We start from the raw sequence: 16,987 nt of genomic DNA, 5'->3' as shown, positions 1-16,987 counted from the left end.
TAATACTCCAGAAAAAATTCACTTATTCAAGACATTATTTTTATTTCTAATTTAAATCATTTATTGATTATAGAAACCAACTTCGCCAACACTAATATCATCAGACGAAGATCACATACCCATCAAGAGATTAAGGAGAAAGAAAATCATACAAATTTAAGACACATCTTCGGAAGAAGAACATACATGCAAATTAAAGATAGAACAAACAACACAATAGAAGGTGCATACAACTCAACAATTCATAAAAAATATGCCTTCACAAGAATCTACGACATAAAGAAGAAAGCAACAAAATGAGTTACAGTTTTAGGCCAAGTTTGGTGGATTATATCTTGAGCTACAGTTTTTGAAATTGATTAAATTTGGTATCAAATTAAAGATAATTCAAAGTGCTTTAAAACGGTATAGATTTTGTGAAAATCGGAATTTTGTAGAAAAAGATATGATTATTGGAAGTCGGTGTCAAAAATCTAATTTCTGTGATGTTGCAGAAATTGAGTTTTGGTTTATGTGCGCACGCACACTGCTGTGCGCGTGTTCTGAACAGGGGCCACATTTTCACTTGTGCATACGCACACCCTGTGATTTTCAGAAAACGTGCGTACGCACACTCTGGTGCGAACGCACACATATGGATATTCCTACTGTTGAGAGCATTCGCACAATCTGGTGCGCATACACACCCGACGAATTTTGCAAGTTGTGCGTACGCACACAATCCTGTGTGTATGCACAAGCCCTGTTTTTCATCTAAAACCCTGTTTTTAACTATTTTACCTTTCCGGCAAGCTTGCAAACTTCCGTAATACTTGTTTAAAATCTTTTTGCTAGTATTTTAGGCTTTGAATCAAGGGAGAAAATAATAAGTGAATAAACATGGGTATTTTTAGTTATGAGTTTAGAGCCAACGACATAAGTTTTGGAAGGTTTGTGTAATTTCTAGTTTGAATTGGTGAATGTTGAGTTGTGAAGTATATGGTTGAAGAGATTTTTGAGAAATGGGAATGCTTATGATGAATTTGAGAAATTAAAAACCGGTGATGGTTATGATGAGTTGAGAACTTGGAAAGAAATGATGAAATTATTGGATTATATGAGAGTGTGCAGGGCCTATATCCCTGGCGTGGCAATTTTTCTGCTGCAAGAGTGTACCAGACACTAGGGGTGTTCATAAAAAAACCAAAATGTGGTTAACCGGTTAAAAAACCATAACCACATTTTGGTTAACCAGTTTAATAAAACAATTTTAAAAATCATATCCATATTTTATAGAATTGGTTAACCAAAACCAAATTAAAAAAAATCGGTTTTTAACTGGTTAACCAAAACCAAAACCAAATTAAAATCAAAACCTAATTTCAAAACCAAATTACATACTCTTTCTCTCTCTCTCCCTCCCTCCCTCTCCATCTTCCTCTCCCTCTCCCCTTCTTCTCTCTTTATCTCTCCCTCCCTTCTTTCTCTTCTTCTCTCTCTCTCTCTCTCCCTCTCTCTCTCTCTCTTTCCTCTTTCTCTCCATTCTCTCTCTCCTCATATCTCTCTTTTTCCCTTTTCTCCCTCCCCTCTCTCTCATTTTCCTCTTTGTCCTCCTCCTCTTTGTCCTCTCCTTTTTTCTCTCCCCCTCCTCTCTCTCTCTCTCTCTCCCTCCTCTTTCTCCCTTCTCTCTCTTCTTTCCCCCCATTTCTCTCCCCTCTCCCTCTCTCTCCCCCTTCCTCCCCCCTCTCTCTCTCCCTTCTCTCTCACTCATTTTCCTCTTTATCTCCTCTCCCCTTCTCTCTCTCCTTTCCCTCTCTCTCCGCTTCTCTCTCCCTCTTTCTCCCCCTTTTCTCTCTCTCTCTCTCTCTCTCTCTCTCTCTCTCTCTCTCTTTTCCCTCTTTCTCTCCTCCTCTTTCTCCCCTATCTCTCTCTTTCCCTTTCTTCCTCTCTTTCTCTCTTTCCCCTCTCCCTCCTCTCTCTCTCTCCCCTCCCATTCTCTCTCTCTCTCTCTCTCTCTCTCTCTCTCTCCCTCATCTTTCTTTCTCTCTCCCTTGTCGCTCTCCCCTTCCCTCTTTCTCTCTTTCCTTCTCTCCCTCTCTCTCTTTCTCTCCTTCTCTCTCTGTCTCTCTCTCCTTCTCTCCGCTATCTCACTTCCTCTCTCTCTCCTTGCCCTCTTTTCCCCTCCCTTCTCTCTCTTCCTCTCTTTCCTCCCCTTCCTCTCTCTAATTACCTTTTCCCTTTTTCTATCTCTCCTCCTCTCTCTCCCCTCCTATCTCTCTCTCCTCTCCTCTCCTTCTCTCTCTCTCTCTCTCCCATATCTCTCTCCTTTCTCCTCTCTTTTTCCTTCTCTCTCTTTCTCTCTCTCCCCTCCTCTCTCTCTCTCTCTCTCTCTCTCTCTCCTTTTCCTCCCCTCTCTTTCTCTCTCTTTTTTTTCTTTTCTCTCTTTCTCTCTCTCGCTTCTCTCTCTTTCCTTTTCTTCTTTCTCTCTCCCCTTGTCTTCCTCTCTTTCTTTTCTCTCCTTCTCCTCTTTCTTTTCTTACTCTCTCTTTTCTCTTTCTCTCTCAACCTTCTCTCAATCTCTATCCCTCTTCTCTCTAAAGTGAGAGAGAAGAGAGAGAGGAAGAGAAGATAGAGGAGGAGAAAGAAAAAAGAGAGAGAGATAAGAAGAGAGAAGAAGGATATGAGAGAGAGAAGAAGAGAGAGAAAGAGGAAGAGAAAGGGGACAAAGAGAGAGAAAGAGAGAGGAGAGAGAGGATGGAGAGAGAGAGAAGGAGAGACGAGAGATAGAAAAAGAGAAGGAGAGAGAGAAAAGAAAGGAGAGTAGAGAGAAGGAGAGAGGGAGAGGTGGGAGAGAGAAAGAGGGAAGGGGAGAGAGAGAAAAGAGAGGGGGAGAAAAAGGGGAAGGGGAGAGAGAGATAGATAGAGAGGAGGGGAAGAGAGAGAAAAGAAAGAGAGGAGGAAGAGAAGAGGAGAGAGAGAGAGGAGGGGGAGAGAGGGGAGAGAGAGGAAGAGAAAGAGAGGGGAGGGGGAGAAAGAGGGGAATGGGAGAAAGAGAGAGAGAGAAGGAAGAGAGAAGAGAAGGGGGAGAGAGATGGCGAGAGATGGAAAGAAGGAGATAAGAAAATGTTACTTGTATCATTTAGAAAGAAAATTATTTATATTAGAAAAAATTATTTATAGAAAATGTTAAAAAGAGATAGGAAAGAAAAAAGAACGAAAGTAATGGAAGGGATTTCATTATTTACAAATGTTACTTGTATCATTTAAAAAGAAAAAAAAAATTAGATTAAAAAAATTCAATTAAAAAAAGGTTTAAAAATTTGGGTTTTGGTATGTAAAAGTATTAATTTTTGTGTAAAAATATTTTTTTACATGTAAAAACCAATTTTAAGGTATAAAAATCGGTTTTTGGTGTAAAAACCGGTTTTTATACTGATTTTTTAATGTAGAAATCGGTTTTTCTATATAAAAGCGGTTATTTTTTAAAAACTAGTTTTTATTTTAATAACCGGTTAAAAACCGATTTTGAATTTCACTAACCGGTTAATAACCAGTTTCATCATGTAAAACCAATTTGGTTAATTAACTAATACTATATTTTTGGTTAACCAAAAAACTGGTTTGGTTTTTAGATTAACCAAACCATGAACACCCCTACCAGACACTATATCCTTGTAATTATTTATGGTGAGACAGTTGTTGTTGATTCCTTCTCTGCTGCATGAGCGTGCAGAGTCTATATCTCTAACGTGGCAGACTCCCTACTGCATGAGTGTGCAGAGCCTATATCTCTGGCGTGACAGACTCCCTGCTGCATGAATGTGCAGAGCCTATATCTCTGGCATAGCAGACTTCTCTGCTGCATGAGTGTGCAGAGTCTATATCTCTGGCATGACATGAAGGCTACATCCGGGAGGATGTGTTGGGTTGGCATTTATAGACTGACAAGTGATATCACGAGTTAATAGGACAGACATTCATCATATGCATCTTCTATATACTTGTTTGCTTTGCTTAACTTCAGTTAGGCCTAAATGAATCACATGTCTACTTGCTATTTGTTTACTTGCTGTATATGTATATCACTTGTGCCTTACTTGTTTGCATTAACTGTGTTTTCTACTGGGATTGAGGAGGCTCGGCAGGCGGTGGCGATGGGATCGCATGGAGGTTAGGCTGGCGAAGGCTGTGGGACAGCGGTGCTATGTTAGTTAGAAATCCCCTAAGATAGAATACCCTGTTTATGGTTTAACTTATTTATTTATTCTAAGCTTGAATATCTGTATCGGTGTGAAGTTCTAGGATTGCCTTTGGCGTCCCAGAACATTACATCTTATATACTGGACACTGTTACCATACTGAAAACCTCCGGTTCTCATACGATATGTTGTTGTTTTTCAAATGCAGGTCGTAACCCACCTCGGTGAGTTGCGAGATGGTGACAAAGCGGAGTATAGTTTCTTCCTTGTTTTATTTTGCTTTATTTTGATGTAGTCGCTCTCTCATCCTTTGTATTTATATAACCTTGTTGCCTTAGAGGCTTTACTTTTGAAAACTTTGAGAGATAGATTGTTGCTGTTTTTTTTTTAAAACCTCATAATTCTGCTGTATTCAATTTGACTAGCCGGCCTAAATTCAACAGGTTGTGACTAGTCATCTTTTTGTATATATATTGTTTAATTTAATTATTACCTTGTGTATCCTAGAGCTATCTATAAAGTTTTATATATATTATGTCCTTTCTCTGTTCGTGCCTACGCATTTAGTGATAGTGTGTGAACGCTTCGTGTTTCGTAATTTCGCTATATGCAATTTGAGCTTTATTCCTTCATCGGGCTTCTAGTTATATAAATTTTTGGATATATATTATATATTATAAGTTTTAAAACTGTCGTGGTACTTCAATTGTAAGGAGCCTGTTAAAGACAACATTAATGAAGCCAGAAAGAAAAGCTCCACCAACAAGTGCAGCAGCCATGATATGATCTCAACAAGTGATCGGAAATTTAGATATGAAGGTGAGTAAAAATGCAACGCTTGCAGGCTTCGTAACCGAACTGTGTATTGGTTTATCAAAGCTTACAGTGAAGATGAAGAAGTAGTTCTCAATAATTTATTGGCAATAAGACAAAGACAATTGACCATACAGGGTCTGAGGGGCTAATAATTTGATTGTTATTTTGGAATTTGGAAGGTTCCTGCAACGTAATTTTCATTTTTGCCTTTCATTTTTGTTGTTACCTTTCATTTCCAAAACTTTGAAACAAGCGATGTGATTGCTAGACGTGGAAATTGTAGATTTTTGTGGAAATTTCGTATAATGTGATGTGATGAGGAGTTGGTTGGTCCTTCTTCCAAGTTCGAATAATTCAGCTTCATTCAGTGTATTCCCTTTATGATTGTGTGGTGCTTCTAACTTGTTAGCTAGAGGACATTGACCTCAACTCGTCTTGTGGAAAGTTTCAACTTTCAAGCAACGTGTTATGTTATGGGACCAGGTTCAAATATCAACAGTACTACTATACTGGTCTCTCTCAAACATATCAAATAGAAGTAATTATGCAAACCAAGATGGTTGGGATGATAGTTAGCTCACTAATCCACTTAATTAAGTCTTAGCAGTTCGAGAATACCATAGGAAACTAGAAAAAAAAAAGTAGTTATGCTATATAGCATATTAGTTACTACTCAGCATCAGATTGAGAGTTATGGTATTTTGAATTTGGATCCTCTAAATTTTGACTTTTTACTTTCAGACATAGTTGTCAGAACCGAACCGATGATCGAACCGGTCAAACTACTGAGTCATTGGATCATTGGTCAACCGATGGATGGTTGAACCGATTAACCCAGTCCTATATAAATAAAAAATAAAAAATAGTAAAAAATGTGAAATTAAAATTTAAAAAATATATTTTCACTAATATTTTAAGAATATCTAACTATTCTAAAACAATACGGAACAAAAACAATAAGTATTTTGTTAATTTTACTTTATCATAAATATTTTTATTTTATTTTTATATAAAAATAGTTATTATTTTAAATTTTAATAATTAATTAATTTATATCTTTTATACTGTTATATATTACAAGTATTTATTTAAAAATAATATTAATAGATATTGTATAATTATAAAAAAAATGAGTGAATTTATAATTATTGTTAAATAAAAATATAATTAATTTAAGAATGAGTGAGTTTATAACTAAAATTAAAATAAATTAAATAGAAGTAAACTATTTGATGAAAGATATGTATATGTATTATAATTTGCATCTATATTAATACGAAAAATAATAGTCCACGGTAATGGTCAATGGATGACTTCTATTTCCCTGAAGACAGGGGTTCAGTCCGGGTTTGACCGGTTTTCACCGGTTTTTACCTTATGCGGTCTGAATATCAGAATATTGGATCGGATTGGTATTGTCGGTTCACCGGTTTATCTCTCATACTTTCTCTTAATCCCACTAATGAAATAAATGACAAGAGATCACACTTTACCTGTAGAGTGAAATTCAAAATTTAAAAGATCTAAATCCGGATATTTTAGCTATTACAGATTTACAGGTAGTTATCAAGCAGTATTTTCTTGGATTTAGTATCGACTAGTAGATTTTTTCTTTTTCTTTTTTCCTTATAAAATATATATATTTTTGTTAGTAAAAAAACTCAACACCAAATAATAGAGAGAGAGAGAGAGAGATTTTTTTTTGTTTCTACTTATAGATAAAATACAAAGACTAAAGAAACATAAACTAAAGAATTCTAAAATGATTATTTCTAATAAAAGTTAATAATGCATGCAATGGAATGAATTTGTAGTGAACGGCAAGGTAGTTGAGATTGAAATGGAAGAATAAATTAAACATGTAAAACCATAACCTGATACAATTTGATCTAACAGAAATTTTTAAAACTTATTGGCTTATCCAAAATTATAATATTAGAAAGTTTTAAGAATTCGATCTAAATTTTTGTAATAATGGCTCATCTTTGTGTTTTTAATTCATGAAAGACGCAACAAAAATACAAGTCGAGGAAGGTTTCAATTTCGTGCGAGAAAGGCAGTAGTACAGTTTTCTGCAATTCTTTTTACTGATTGAGACACTTGTGATTGTTTCTTTTTTTTTTTTAACTTCTTATTTCTTTCTTCTTTGAGAGATAAACTATACTTTAAATTTTTCAATAAGAGTTTTGGAAGCTATATAGTCCTCCATATTGTAAAATTTTGAAGAGAATATACAATGACCATAGATAGGATCATGAGCTATTCTCTGTTTTAATAGGTTTGAGCCATTCCCTTACAGTTATTACTGCTTCAATTCAGAAATGCCTTGAATTCGAGGATGCTAAAGTTCAATTTGATTCTATTTCTTACAGGTTAATTGCATTTCACTAACAACTTAATTAACATCGGATGAACAGTTTTCTAATATATACAATATTCATCTTACACACACATCTACTGATACAAATTGATAAACACACAATTTCTTGATATTACAGGTAACCGTGTACTAAGAATATAGTGTTTATCTTTAAAAAGTAAGTGACAGCTTCAGACTGGAACACCTCCAAAGTTCATCTCAAACCAAAAGTATTTTTTATTTCAATTCTTCTTAGGAATAGATAAGTAAGCCTTCAAGAACCAAAGTTCAGTCTAGGCTATCAAAACAAATTTCACCTTAAAGAATAACACCAATAAGGAAGCACACGAATGTTTTTAATTAGAAACACTAAGAAGCCTTTTTAGTTTTTAATTAGAAACACTAAGAAGCCCAACACTTGAGCAACAAGTATGAGTGTATGTGTGTATGTCTCTAGAATGCACTCGTTCTCTGAGGAAATGAAGCTGCAGAAAGACTTTCTATACTCAAATATTTTAGGCTTCAAAGTTCATGTTCTCCTTTTCTTGTTCTGTAGTTATGTTGCACTGGAATATGCATGCTGACTGAGAAGAGTGACGTTTATAGTTTGAGATATTTAATATGGAAATAATTACCGGAAGAAGTCCCGTTGATTATAGTAAACCCCAAGGAGAGGTTAGAGGCTATAACCAATAATAGTATACAGTTTTGGTTTTAATCTTCTTACACTGTTCTATGCTGATTATTTTCTCTCTTTTTCTGTTTTCCTAACTAGAATTTGGTATATTTGCAGGTTAATTTAATTGAGTGGTTGAAAACTATGGTTGGCAATAGAAAATCAGAGGAACTCATTGATCCGAACCTTCCTGAAAAGCCGTCTTCAAAGGCTCTTAAGCTTGCTCTGTTGGTTGCTCTTAAATGTGTTGATCCTGATGCCACAAAGAGACCTAAAATCGGACATATAATCCACATGCTTGAGGCCGACGAGATCCTATTCCGTGACGTATGTTCTTTCCCTTTCTTGAACTCTACATTATACATAACTGGAGAGCAAAAGCAAGATGATTCAGCATTGCTATAATCTGATTCTCATTTATCACTACTTTATCATTCTTTCTTGTAGGAGCAGAGGACCGGAGGAGAATCGTCGCGATCCTATCGCAATTATCATCATCATGAGCAAAAGAACTCTAGCAGAGAGAGAAAGCGACTAGGTGGAGAGATCACTGATCAAAGTGAAGATGATAATAGTAGTAAAATCTTGCCCATCCCACTAGATTGAGATGATAGTTGTTAAATGGTAAATGTAGCTATGTATTTATTATTTTTGGTTTTAGTAGTTTGCCTATATTAATTTCTACCTCAATCTGGACAACATGCAATGAGTGTATTTTTTGCTGCATAATTTCCTCTCCCACCACAATTTAGGATTCATTGTATACTCATATTCATTATTACTAAAAATCAAAATTTTGATGTCCTTCTGCTTTATACGACAAAAGTAGCTCAAATGTTGAATAAAAAGTATTAATATTTTCAAGTTGTTCAAACTGTAGTATCAAACTACCTTTGTCTCATTCTGGTCCATCATAACTTATGGCCCCATCATAAATTAAGTGCCTGTCATTTTGTGAGTGTAGTTGTTATGAGCATTAGACCTAGAGTAAAGCTTGTATGATTTGTTTTTTTTTTTTCTTTATTTTATTCTTTATGTATTTATTATGTACTCATCATTCTATTGCTATGTAACTTGGATCGAATATTGAATGTGAGTCATCTTATACAAAAAAAGTGGTAAATAAATACACATGAAGAACAAGAAAAATGAATATTATACACTATCATTAATGCTAGGCCTACCATCCAGCTATCTTGATAGAAGAAATATCATTGCATCATCATCATCATTGCCTAATTCATAGTTGGATGCTTGTGGGAATTGGTCTTGCTGGCTGGCTAATCAAATATTAAATGTAGCTGTAACTTTTTTGTCATTTTGGCTATGATTGCTCAATTGGTGGAACAAGCAATTTAAGTAAGAAAGTATATCATTATTTGATCATTTAGAGAATTAGGATCCACAATCAATGCAAAACTTGCCACTCCAGAATTTGCCAATTTGTCCTTAGAAGCCAGACAATCGGCACTAATTGGTAGCTTGATCATGAATGTCTTTTTGGGACATCCTTTTTCTTTGTCTTTTGCTGCCTTATTCAACCTTTAGTTAGTTAGTTAGTTATGATTTAATGTCTAAACCACTCTTTTTAGTCTTATACACCTTTTCACTCTGGTGATTGACATTAATTGCCTTGCATCTCTAAAATAAGGTTGTTCCTGCATCCAAGAATAAATATTTTTCTCATATTTATTATTATTGCGTCTAAAAATATATCTCATTTGAGAATTATCAAGTGATATTGATTTTTTTCAATTATTTTTATCAACTTATAAAAATAACTTTGTAACATACTAAGGGCCAGTTTGGCTAAACTTCTTAAATAAGTTCTTTTAAAAAAGGAGCTTAAAATATAAAGACTTTTATTAATAATAATTTTTAAGTAAGTTATTTTGAGTTCGGATAGTTATTATAGAAATCTTTGTTTTAAAGTTGTGCATTAAATAAGAGTGATAAAATAGCTTTTGAAAATAGGAGAAGTCACATTTTTTAACTTCTTCAAAAGCTCTTGAATAACTTTTTGAAAAGTTAAAAGTTTATCTAAAAAATTATACCAAACACATTAATGTAACTTTCTATAAGTCAAAAGTTGAAAAAAGTAGCTTTTTGGTATTTCCCAAACAGACAGTAATTCTAGCATACAACTTGTATGTTTTTAGCAATTTTCTAATCTTGTCGTCCCCTCGACCATGATTTAGGGGGAAAGGGGGAACCAATATTTTTTTTTCATACATTTTTTTTTTGAAAAAGTTTTTTCTAATGAAACTGAATTTCCTTTTGGAAGAGGATGATTCTTCTCTTCCATTTATTCAAGGAAGAGAGTAGTTCTTGTATACACCTATGAAAACCTTCTAAGATAATTTGTTGGTGCATTATTTTCAATATTCCTGAGTTTAGTACAGTCAAATTGAATTGCTTTTAGTTTTCTTTAATTCTTTTCTTTCTCTTATAAAAAAAGGAGAGAGAAACATTAAACTACTAGTTATATAGAATGCACCTCAATATAATTTTCATAGGCAAGATATTTAACATTGTAAAATGATCATTCATGGTGGGAATAAACTAAACCTGTCAAAGGCATAATACGGAAGCATCAATACCAGCAAATAATTGAAGAGAAGACAGAACAACAGAACACCAAATTTTAACGTGGGAAAAAACCTCTCAATGTGAGAGGGAAAAAACCCACGGGAAGGTAAAAATATTCTCTATTTTCCAAATCAAAGCTACAAACAAGTCTCAAAACTTACAAGCACTACATACTAATCATACATGCAGAACTCTTGTCCAAGAACAACTAAATGGTGAAATCAATGATACAATAGATAGCGGTTGTTTATGAACTTTTTGGCTAGAGAGCACGGACAGCGATCACACCTCAAAGTTGAAGGACTATGATAAGAACCTGCTTGATAAATACACAATGATGTGTTCAACATTGTTGCATTCCTTTTTAGCTTCAAAAACAGAACCGAAAGAGACAGATTCAGCTTCAGAGAAGATTGACATCAAAATAATAATACCGCAATGCAAAATTTTGACAAATGTACTTACATGCTCACCAAGTTGCAATTGCCACAGAAGCTGCCTAATGCGCATTTTAATGGTTGAAACCAGAAAGAAAGCAAATCCTCCAGCACAGCAGTTATCTATCCCTTGATGCCTCTGGAAAATCTATTTGAGTTGGTATCCATAAGAAATGATATGAGATAGAGCAGCTTCAAAGATCAATACCTCTAGATCCATCAAGTTTATGTTACCTTCATGAAGAGTTTAGCTGCAACTCTTCTTCTTATAGCGTTTGCCGGGCAAAGGACAGTGTTTGAATTTGAAATAGTAACAGAGAGAAAGGAAGCTTTTCTCCTGCCATATTCTCCAACCTGAAGTAAATTGCAGAGAGGAATAGAGTAACTATACCAACCTGAAGCTAAAACAGAAATAACTTCTTTTGATTGAATGAAGGTAATGTAAATATGGTTTGAATTTATATAAAGATTATGTGCTGAAAGGGACAACTTAATCATACTCAATCAAGCCTCTTCATATATGCATTGTGTTAGGGACTTGGGTATTATGGGTGTTCAAAGTCTCACATCGAGTAGTATAGGATGCTTGATGTTGTATATAAGGAGAGTGGTTCTTCCCCCTTAGCAGCTAGCTTGTAAGGTGTTGTTTCCCACTTTCCTTGTTGACCATTGCAAGCAGCTAATTATCCACGACATTTTAGCTTTTAAGTTTCCCTCTCCTTTTCTGCAATTGACACTCTTTCGGTTTCAGAATATTTGACCTTCTCTGCTCAAGACTAAGAGATTGTCATCAGAAAAACCAAGCACAGTTATATATGTCCAAACTGCACATACCAGGATAAAGACCATTGGCTAAATTCATGGTATGCCTATATTTTAGTTTATTTAAAAATAATAATTTCAAAAAAAAAAAAAAGGATAGAGTCTAACCAATAAGTGAAGTTGATAGAGATGAAATTGTTGTCTGATGGCTTCATCGCAACTTGACCTTCTAATGACATTAGCTATAGCGTGTTCAAAAGAAATTATACAAGGCATTAGATGAGTGTATAATAATATGAATAACTCTCCATCTATTCAACTTAAGAGTTACAAATCCAGCAAGCAGTTGAAGGCATAAATCCCAACTTACTCTTCTAGTTCTTGCTGATGATAAGGATAGATATGGTACAATATGTTACCAATGATTTCAGATAGCACGTTGGACAGTCTATCTCTGTATACAAGCAAGACAAGGAAGAAATAGTTACTGTTAGAAAAGATTATACAGCAATAATTTGATCCTTTTATTTTGAAAGCTTATATACCTCATGCTGATTCCTTTTACCTTGAATCTTCTAGCACGATAGGTAACTTTGATAAAAAAAAAGGATTAGAAACAAGTACATTTTCAATCTCGTAAACGATTTTAATAGCCGTATTTAATTTGATATGTACAATGAATTTGGTTAAGCATAAACATAAAGATTAGGCAAAGAAAAAACACCATTGTTTAACTGTTTTCTTTCCACAAATCAAGCTATCATTTTTTTGGTATGACTTGTGCATGTGTGAATTTAATTGTGGTAGCTTGTGTGAATCATGAAGATTAGAGAATTACCTGCACAGAAATCTCTGTTCAGACAATTTGTTTGGAGTCCACTTCAATGGTGCGAATGTGGGAAATTTTGGGCCAGATTAGTTGATGCTTGTTCTTGCAGTGTTCTCCCAGCAAATCACAGTATTGAATTTTGAGTAGCAAGAGAGAGGGAGGCAGCTTTTCTCCTTCCATATTCTCCAGGTTCTCACATTCTTGAATTATTAATTGTTGAAGGGAGGTGAGGCGGAGAAGCTCGTTGCACTCCAATGTCTCCAGATTTGGAAATTGATAGAGTCTCAGAGTGGTAAGAGAGGGAAGGTGAGGCAGCGAACCCACCTCTGGGTATGACTTTATGTTCTTACACATAGCACCATCAATTGCAAGAAGAGTGAGGGCGTGGAAGTTGGGCATCCATGATAGATCCCTCATTTGTTGTTCGCAAATTCCCACTTGAAGCTCTTTCAAGTTAGGCCACAAACCACCCTCTGGCAACCTGCAAATGTTTGGGCAGCCATATATCCGGAGAGAGTCTAAACTTGGGAGTAGACTATTCATGTCACGTGGTAATGCCTCCAACTTGTTGCAATATGCGACGCCGAGATGAGTCAAGTTGGGTGCAGCCAGTCCTTCTCCTGCTAATGACACTAATTTGTCGCATCTACTGATGGAGAGACGTTGAAGAGCAGCGTGTGGTGCCTCTGACATTGACACTGATTCCAGATTCCTACACTCATATATCCCGAGATTCTTGAGATTGGGAAAGACATCCAACGACAAGGAAGTCAGTGAATCACAGCTGTATGCCATTTGTAGGTCTACCAAATCATACTTGTGCTGCTGTTGCTCTGGGAATTCTAGTTTACTACACTGGGAGAGTTTCAGCTTTTGCAAAGATTTGGGAAAACAATTGCCCGGAAAGGATACATGAGAGGAACACCCTGAGATGTCTATTTCTTGCAGGCAACTTAGATGGTTCATGCTCTTCATTGCCTTTAATGCAGACTCCCTCACAGATTCACATCCCCTAACTGAGAAACTGTCCCCATCAAGAATCATGGTCTTCATCTGTGGATACATTTCGTCGCCTATACTTAGTTTGCGAACTTTGGAAACATCCGACAAAGAAGAAACGATTCTAAAGAAGACCTGATTAAGCATCTCTTCCTTCAACATTGGGCAATTTGTTATTTGAAACTTCCTAAGTTGAGGAAATGTTTCCGACTCAGATACGTGCCACACCTCCCAACATGGCATGTCATAAAATACCAAAGTCTCCAGTGAGGGAAACGGTGCAATATGCGAAGAATGATGATCTCCTTCATTCTTGTAAAACTCCTCGCCAATACTCCTCAGCTGATCCAAAACTCCAATGCTGAGGGACTTAAGAGATGGCAGCTGTCCAAGTGAGGGCAGCATGCAGCAATTCTTGCAAGACTCTAGAGATACGCGTGTCATGTTTTGGTAGGAACAGTTCCCCAACCAATCTGGAAATATTGTACCCTTGTATCCCTTGATTTTCAACTTTTTCAACCCATTCTGCGGTTGCAACTTATCAAGCATGACTTTTTCTCTTTCTGAGCTTGAAACCATATCTTCGCCTGAAGACCATTCCAACCATAATTGATGAATGTGCTTCTTATCCATTATCTTTGCACTCTCTGCTTCTTTCACATCAACAATATTCTCCAACTTCTTAATCTCAAGGGGTCCATGAAGATTTTCCAGCCCCCCTAGCTCATGGATTCCATTGTCTTCATGCTTGCCGACAACAAAGGAACTTAAAACGTGCAACTCTTTCAATTCGCTTATTTTTCTGGGCATTTCTTCCAAAGCAGTTTTTCTAATATCGAGATGTTGCAACTTCAAAAGTTTATGCAAACCACTAGGCAGCGTAGTTAGCTTACGACAATGATACAACTTCAAGGTTTGCAAATTAGACAAGTTGCACAAAGACTCTGGCAATGTCTTAATATTCGACCAAGACAGATCCAAGTAGCGCAGATGGACTAATTCTTTAATTGAATCAGGCACCACAACAGGTACACTGAAGGATAAACCTCTCATTTTACGTTTACAGAAGGATAAAGCTCTCAAGTATTTACACTTTGATAATATCTCATATGTTGCCGCTTCAGTGTTGGAGTCGGGAGATGAGAAATCGTCCAACAATAATAATGTTCTCAAAGATTCTACTTTAGAAATAGAATTATAAAGTTTTGAGCTACAATGATATAAATCCACAAACAAATGCCGAGTCTGAATCTTTATCTCCTCCTCTTTACCAAGTTCTTCTGAGTTGCAGTAGAAGTCTCCAGCAAGGAATATTGCTAAGTCATGCAAGAGATCATGCATCACAAAATAATGACGAAAGCCTTCACTCTTCGTGAAAAATAATCTGGAAGTAAGTTCATCAAAACACTCGCAACCAACTTCTTCTAAACTCTCTCCTCTCTTTGGTGGTGGTAAAAGATCTTCTGCTATCCACATAAGGATTAATTCATCCTTCTCAAATTTATAATCTTTGGGATATAGAGCACAGTAAACAAAACAACCCTTTAAATGTGGAGGAAGATGGAAGTAACTTATCAGTAATGCTGGAATAATCTTACTCTTCTCCACCGAAAATTCCCAAATATGACTCATTAGTATCTTGTTCCATTCCTCAACATCATGCTTAGTACGTAACAAGCGACCAAGTGTTTCTGCAGCTAATGGCAAGCCATCGCACTTCTTGACAATCTTTCTGCCTATTTCTTCAAGTGCTGCACTCCAATTTGATTGTGGAAAAGATGCATTTTCCGCAAACACTGACCAACAATGGTCCTCCGACAACTTCCTGAGAAAATAAGGGTGACAATTTTGAACTGCGGAAGCAACATTTTCTTCCCGAGTAGTCAGAAGAAGAATACTTCCCTTATTCCCATTTTGTTGGAAAGGGGTCATAAAATTTCTCCATTTGTCAGCATCATCACTCCAAACATCATCAAGAACAAGAAAGAACTTCTTATTGGACAATTCTCCTTTCAAAGCATTGTGAAGTGAATTGAAATCATCGAGACTACAAGTACCTCCATGGAGCTGCTTTATGACATTCTTTGTAGTCTCAGCAACTTCAAACTTCTCCGAAACGCAAACCCATGCTTTCAGATCAAATCCCTTCATGAACTCCTCCTGATTGTTGTACAGCCATTGGGCTAAAGTTGTTTTACCAACCCCACCTATGCCAACAATAGCTATCACAGACAGGTGATGCTCATTGTTGTCCTTCAGCATCTGGACTAAGGCCTTCTGGTCATCCTCCCTGCCATACACATTCCCTCTCTCAAGAGAACTGGTTGGAGTCCTCCATGATGAGCCACCAGTGGGAATCTTTTCAAGACCAAGGGAATCTTTTTGGTTTCCAAGATGCTGTATTCTTGTAACCACCTCTTCCATCCTATCTACCATCTCCCTATGCCGGTCCTTGAAGAAGCTAATAGGCCAGGAAGACCGTACCTTTTCTCCCGTTTTAGCTTTGATGAGGACAGAGTCGAGCAAGTCCTCAGCACAGTAAACAGCATCCCTGAGATTATCGAGCCACTCCTTCACCGATGAATTGCCAAACTGCTTCATCTCAGCATCAGCAACAAGAGCTTCAGCACCCAACAGAGTAGTCTTCAGCCTTTCAACCAAGTCACGGCCAAGCTTCTTTCCCAGGACCAAGTTGACAGCATCAGTTGTAAGGAGCCTGTCAAAGACAACGTTAAGGAAGCCATTAAGAAATGCTCCACCAACAAGTTCACCAGCCATGATATGATCTCAACAAGTGATCGGAAATTTAGATATGAAGGTGAGTAAAAAACGCAACGCTTGCAGGCTTTGTAACCGAAGTGTGTGTTGGTATATCAAAGCTTACAGTTAAGATGAAGAAGCAGTTGTCAATAATTTGTTGGCAACAAGACAAAGATAATTAACGATACAGGGGTCTGAGGGTCCTAATAATTAAATATTGATGTCCTTTGTGGGACTGTCTTTCTAGCTCTCTATTAATTTGGAAGGTGCATACAAAGTAATTTTCATTTTTGCCATTAACTTCTCTATTGTTACCTTTAATTTTTGCCATGTGATTGAAAACTTAATTCATTAATTTTGTATAATGTGATATGATGAAGAGCTGCACCTTCCAATAATTCAGGTTCAGGCAAGAGGACATTGACTTCAAGTTGTCCCACCTGGCTCGCACTAATTTTAGTCCTTGATTCAAATTTATTTCATGCAGGCAACATAAATGCATCTTGGGGTAAGTTTCAATTTTCAACTAACGTGTTATGTTATGGGACCGGGTTCAATAGTACTACCAAACTAATCTCTCTC

At 36.3% G+C, this 16,987-nt stretch overlaps 2 protein-coding genes across 23 annotated transcripts in view; one reads left to right on the top strand and one right to left on the bottom strand.

Annotated features, from left to right (window-relative positions):
- LOC112726345 (putative disease resistance RPP13-like protein 1) overlaps positions 1 to 16,591 on the bottom strand; it is a 28,947-nt gene extending 12,356 nt beyond the window's left edge. For 4 of the 20 annotated variants that reach the window (XM_072210039.1, XM_072210041.1, XM_072210042.1 and 1 more), the window contains exons 1-2: positions 12,656 to 16,585; positions 12,188 to 12,271 (exon numbers count right to left, since the gene is read on the bottom strand). In XM_072210039.1, coding sequence (XP_072066140.1) covers positions 12,674 to 16,423 — 3,750 coding nt within the window. In that variant the 5' untranslated portion in view covers positions 16,424 to 16,585 and the 3' untranslated portion in view covers positions 12,188 to 12,271; positions 12,656 to 12,673. Of the gene's footprint in view, positions 1 to 10,595; positions 10,987 to 11,079; positions 11,204 to 11,289; positions 11,410 to 11,555; positions 11,832 to 11,985; positions 12,060 to 12,187; positions 12,272 to 12,362 lie in introns of those variants that run through there. The other 16 variants (XM_072210051.1, XM_072210053.1, XM_072210040.1 and 13 more) reach the window with 16 other exon arrangements.
- On the top strand, positions 6,912 to 8,833 carry LOC140177186 (probable serine/threonine-protein kinase At1g01540). Of its 3 annotated transcripts, XM_072210070.1 has the most exons (4): positions 7,157 to 7,366; positions 7,910 to 8,028; positions 8,147 to 8,356; positions 8,477 to 8,833. In XM_072210070.1, exons 2-4 carry the CDS (start codon positions 7,975 to 7,977, stop codon positions 8,633 to 8,635), a joined length of 423 nt encoding a protein of 140 aa, XP_072066171.1. In that variant the 5' UTR covers positions 7,157 to 7,366; positions 7,910 to 7,974; the 3' UTR covers positions 8,636 to 8,833. The 3 variants fall into 3 exon arrangements, 1 of the variants encoding a protein (XP_072066171.1); XR_011868994.1 differs by lacking the exon at positions 7,910 to 8,028 and having other exon boundaries at positions 6,912 to 7,366; XR_011868995.1 differs by lacking the exon at positions 7,910 to 8,028 and having other exon boundaries at positions 7,022 to 7,272.
- Positions 16,592 to 16,987: the final 396 nt, after the last annotated feature.

This window comes from Arachis hypogaea, chromosome 12 (assembly GCF_003086295.3).
Source record: "Arachis hypogaea cultivar Tifrunner chromosome 12, arahy.Tifrunner.gnm2.J5K5, whole genome shotgun sequence".
In the NCBI taxonomy this organism is placed as follows: Eukaryota; Viridiplantae; Streptophyta; class Magnoliopsida; order Fabales; family Fabaceae; genus Arachis; species Arachis hypogaea.
This window is presented reverse-complemented; position numbering and strand designations above follow the sequence as displayed.

Coding starts and splice junctions, on each gene's coding strand:
- LOC140177186 (XM_072210070.1), top strand. CDS start 7,975: ATGGAAATAATTACCGGAAGAAGTCCCGTTGATTATAGTAAACCCCAA. Junction 8,029..8,146: donor ATAGTAAACCCCAAGGAGAG/GTTAGAGGCTAT, acceptor GTATATTTGCAG/GTTAATTTAATTGAGTGGTT. Junction 8,357..8,476: donor ACGAGATCCTATTCCGTGAC/GTATGTTCTTTC, acceptor TCTTTCTTGTAG/GAGCAGAGGACCGGAGGAGA.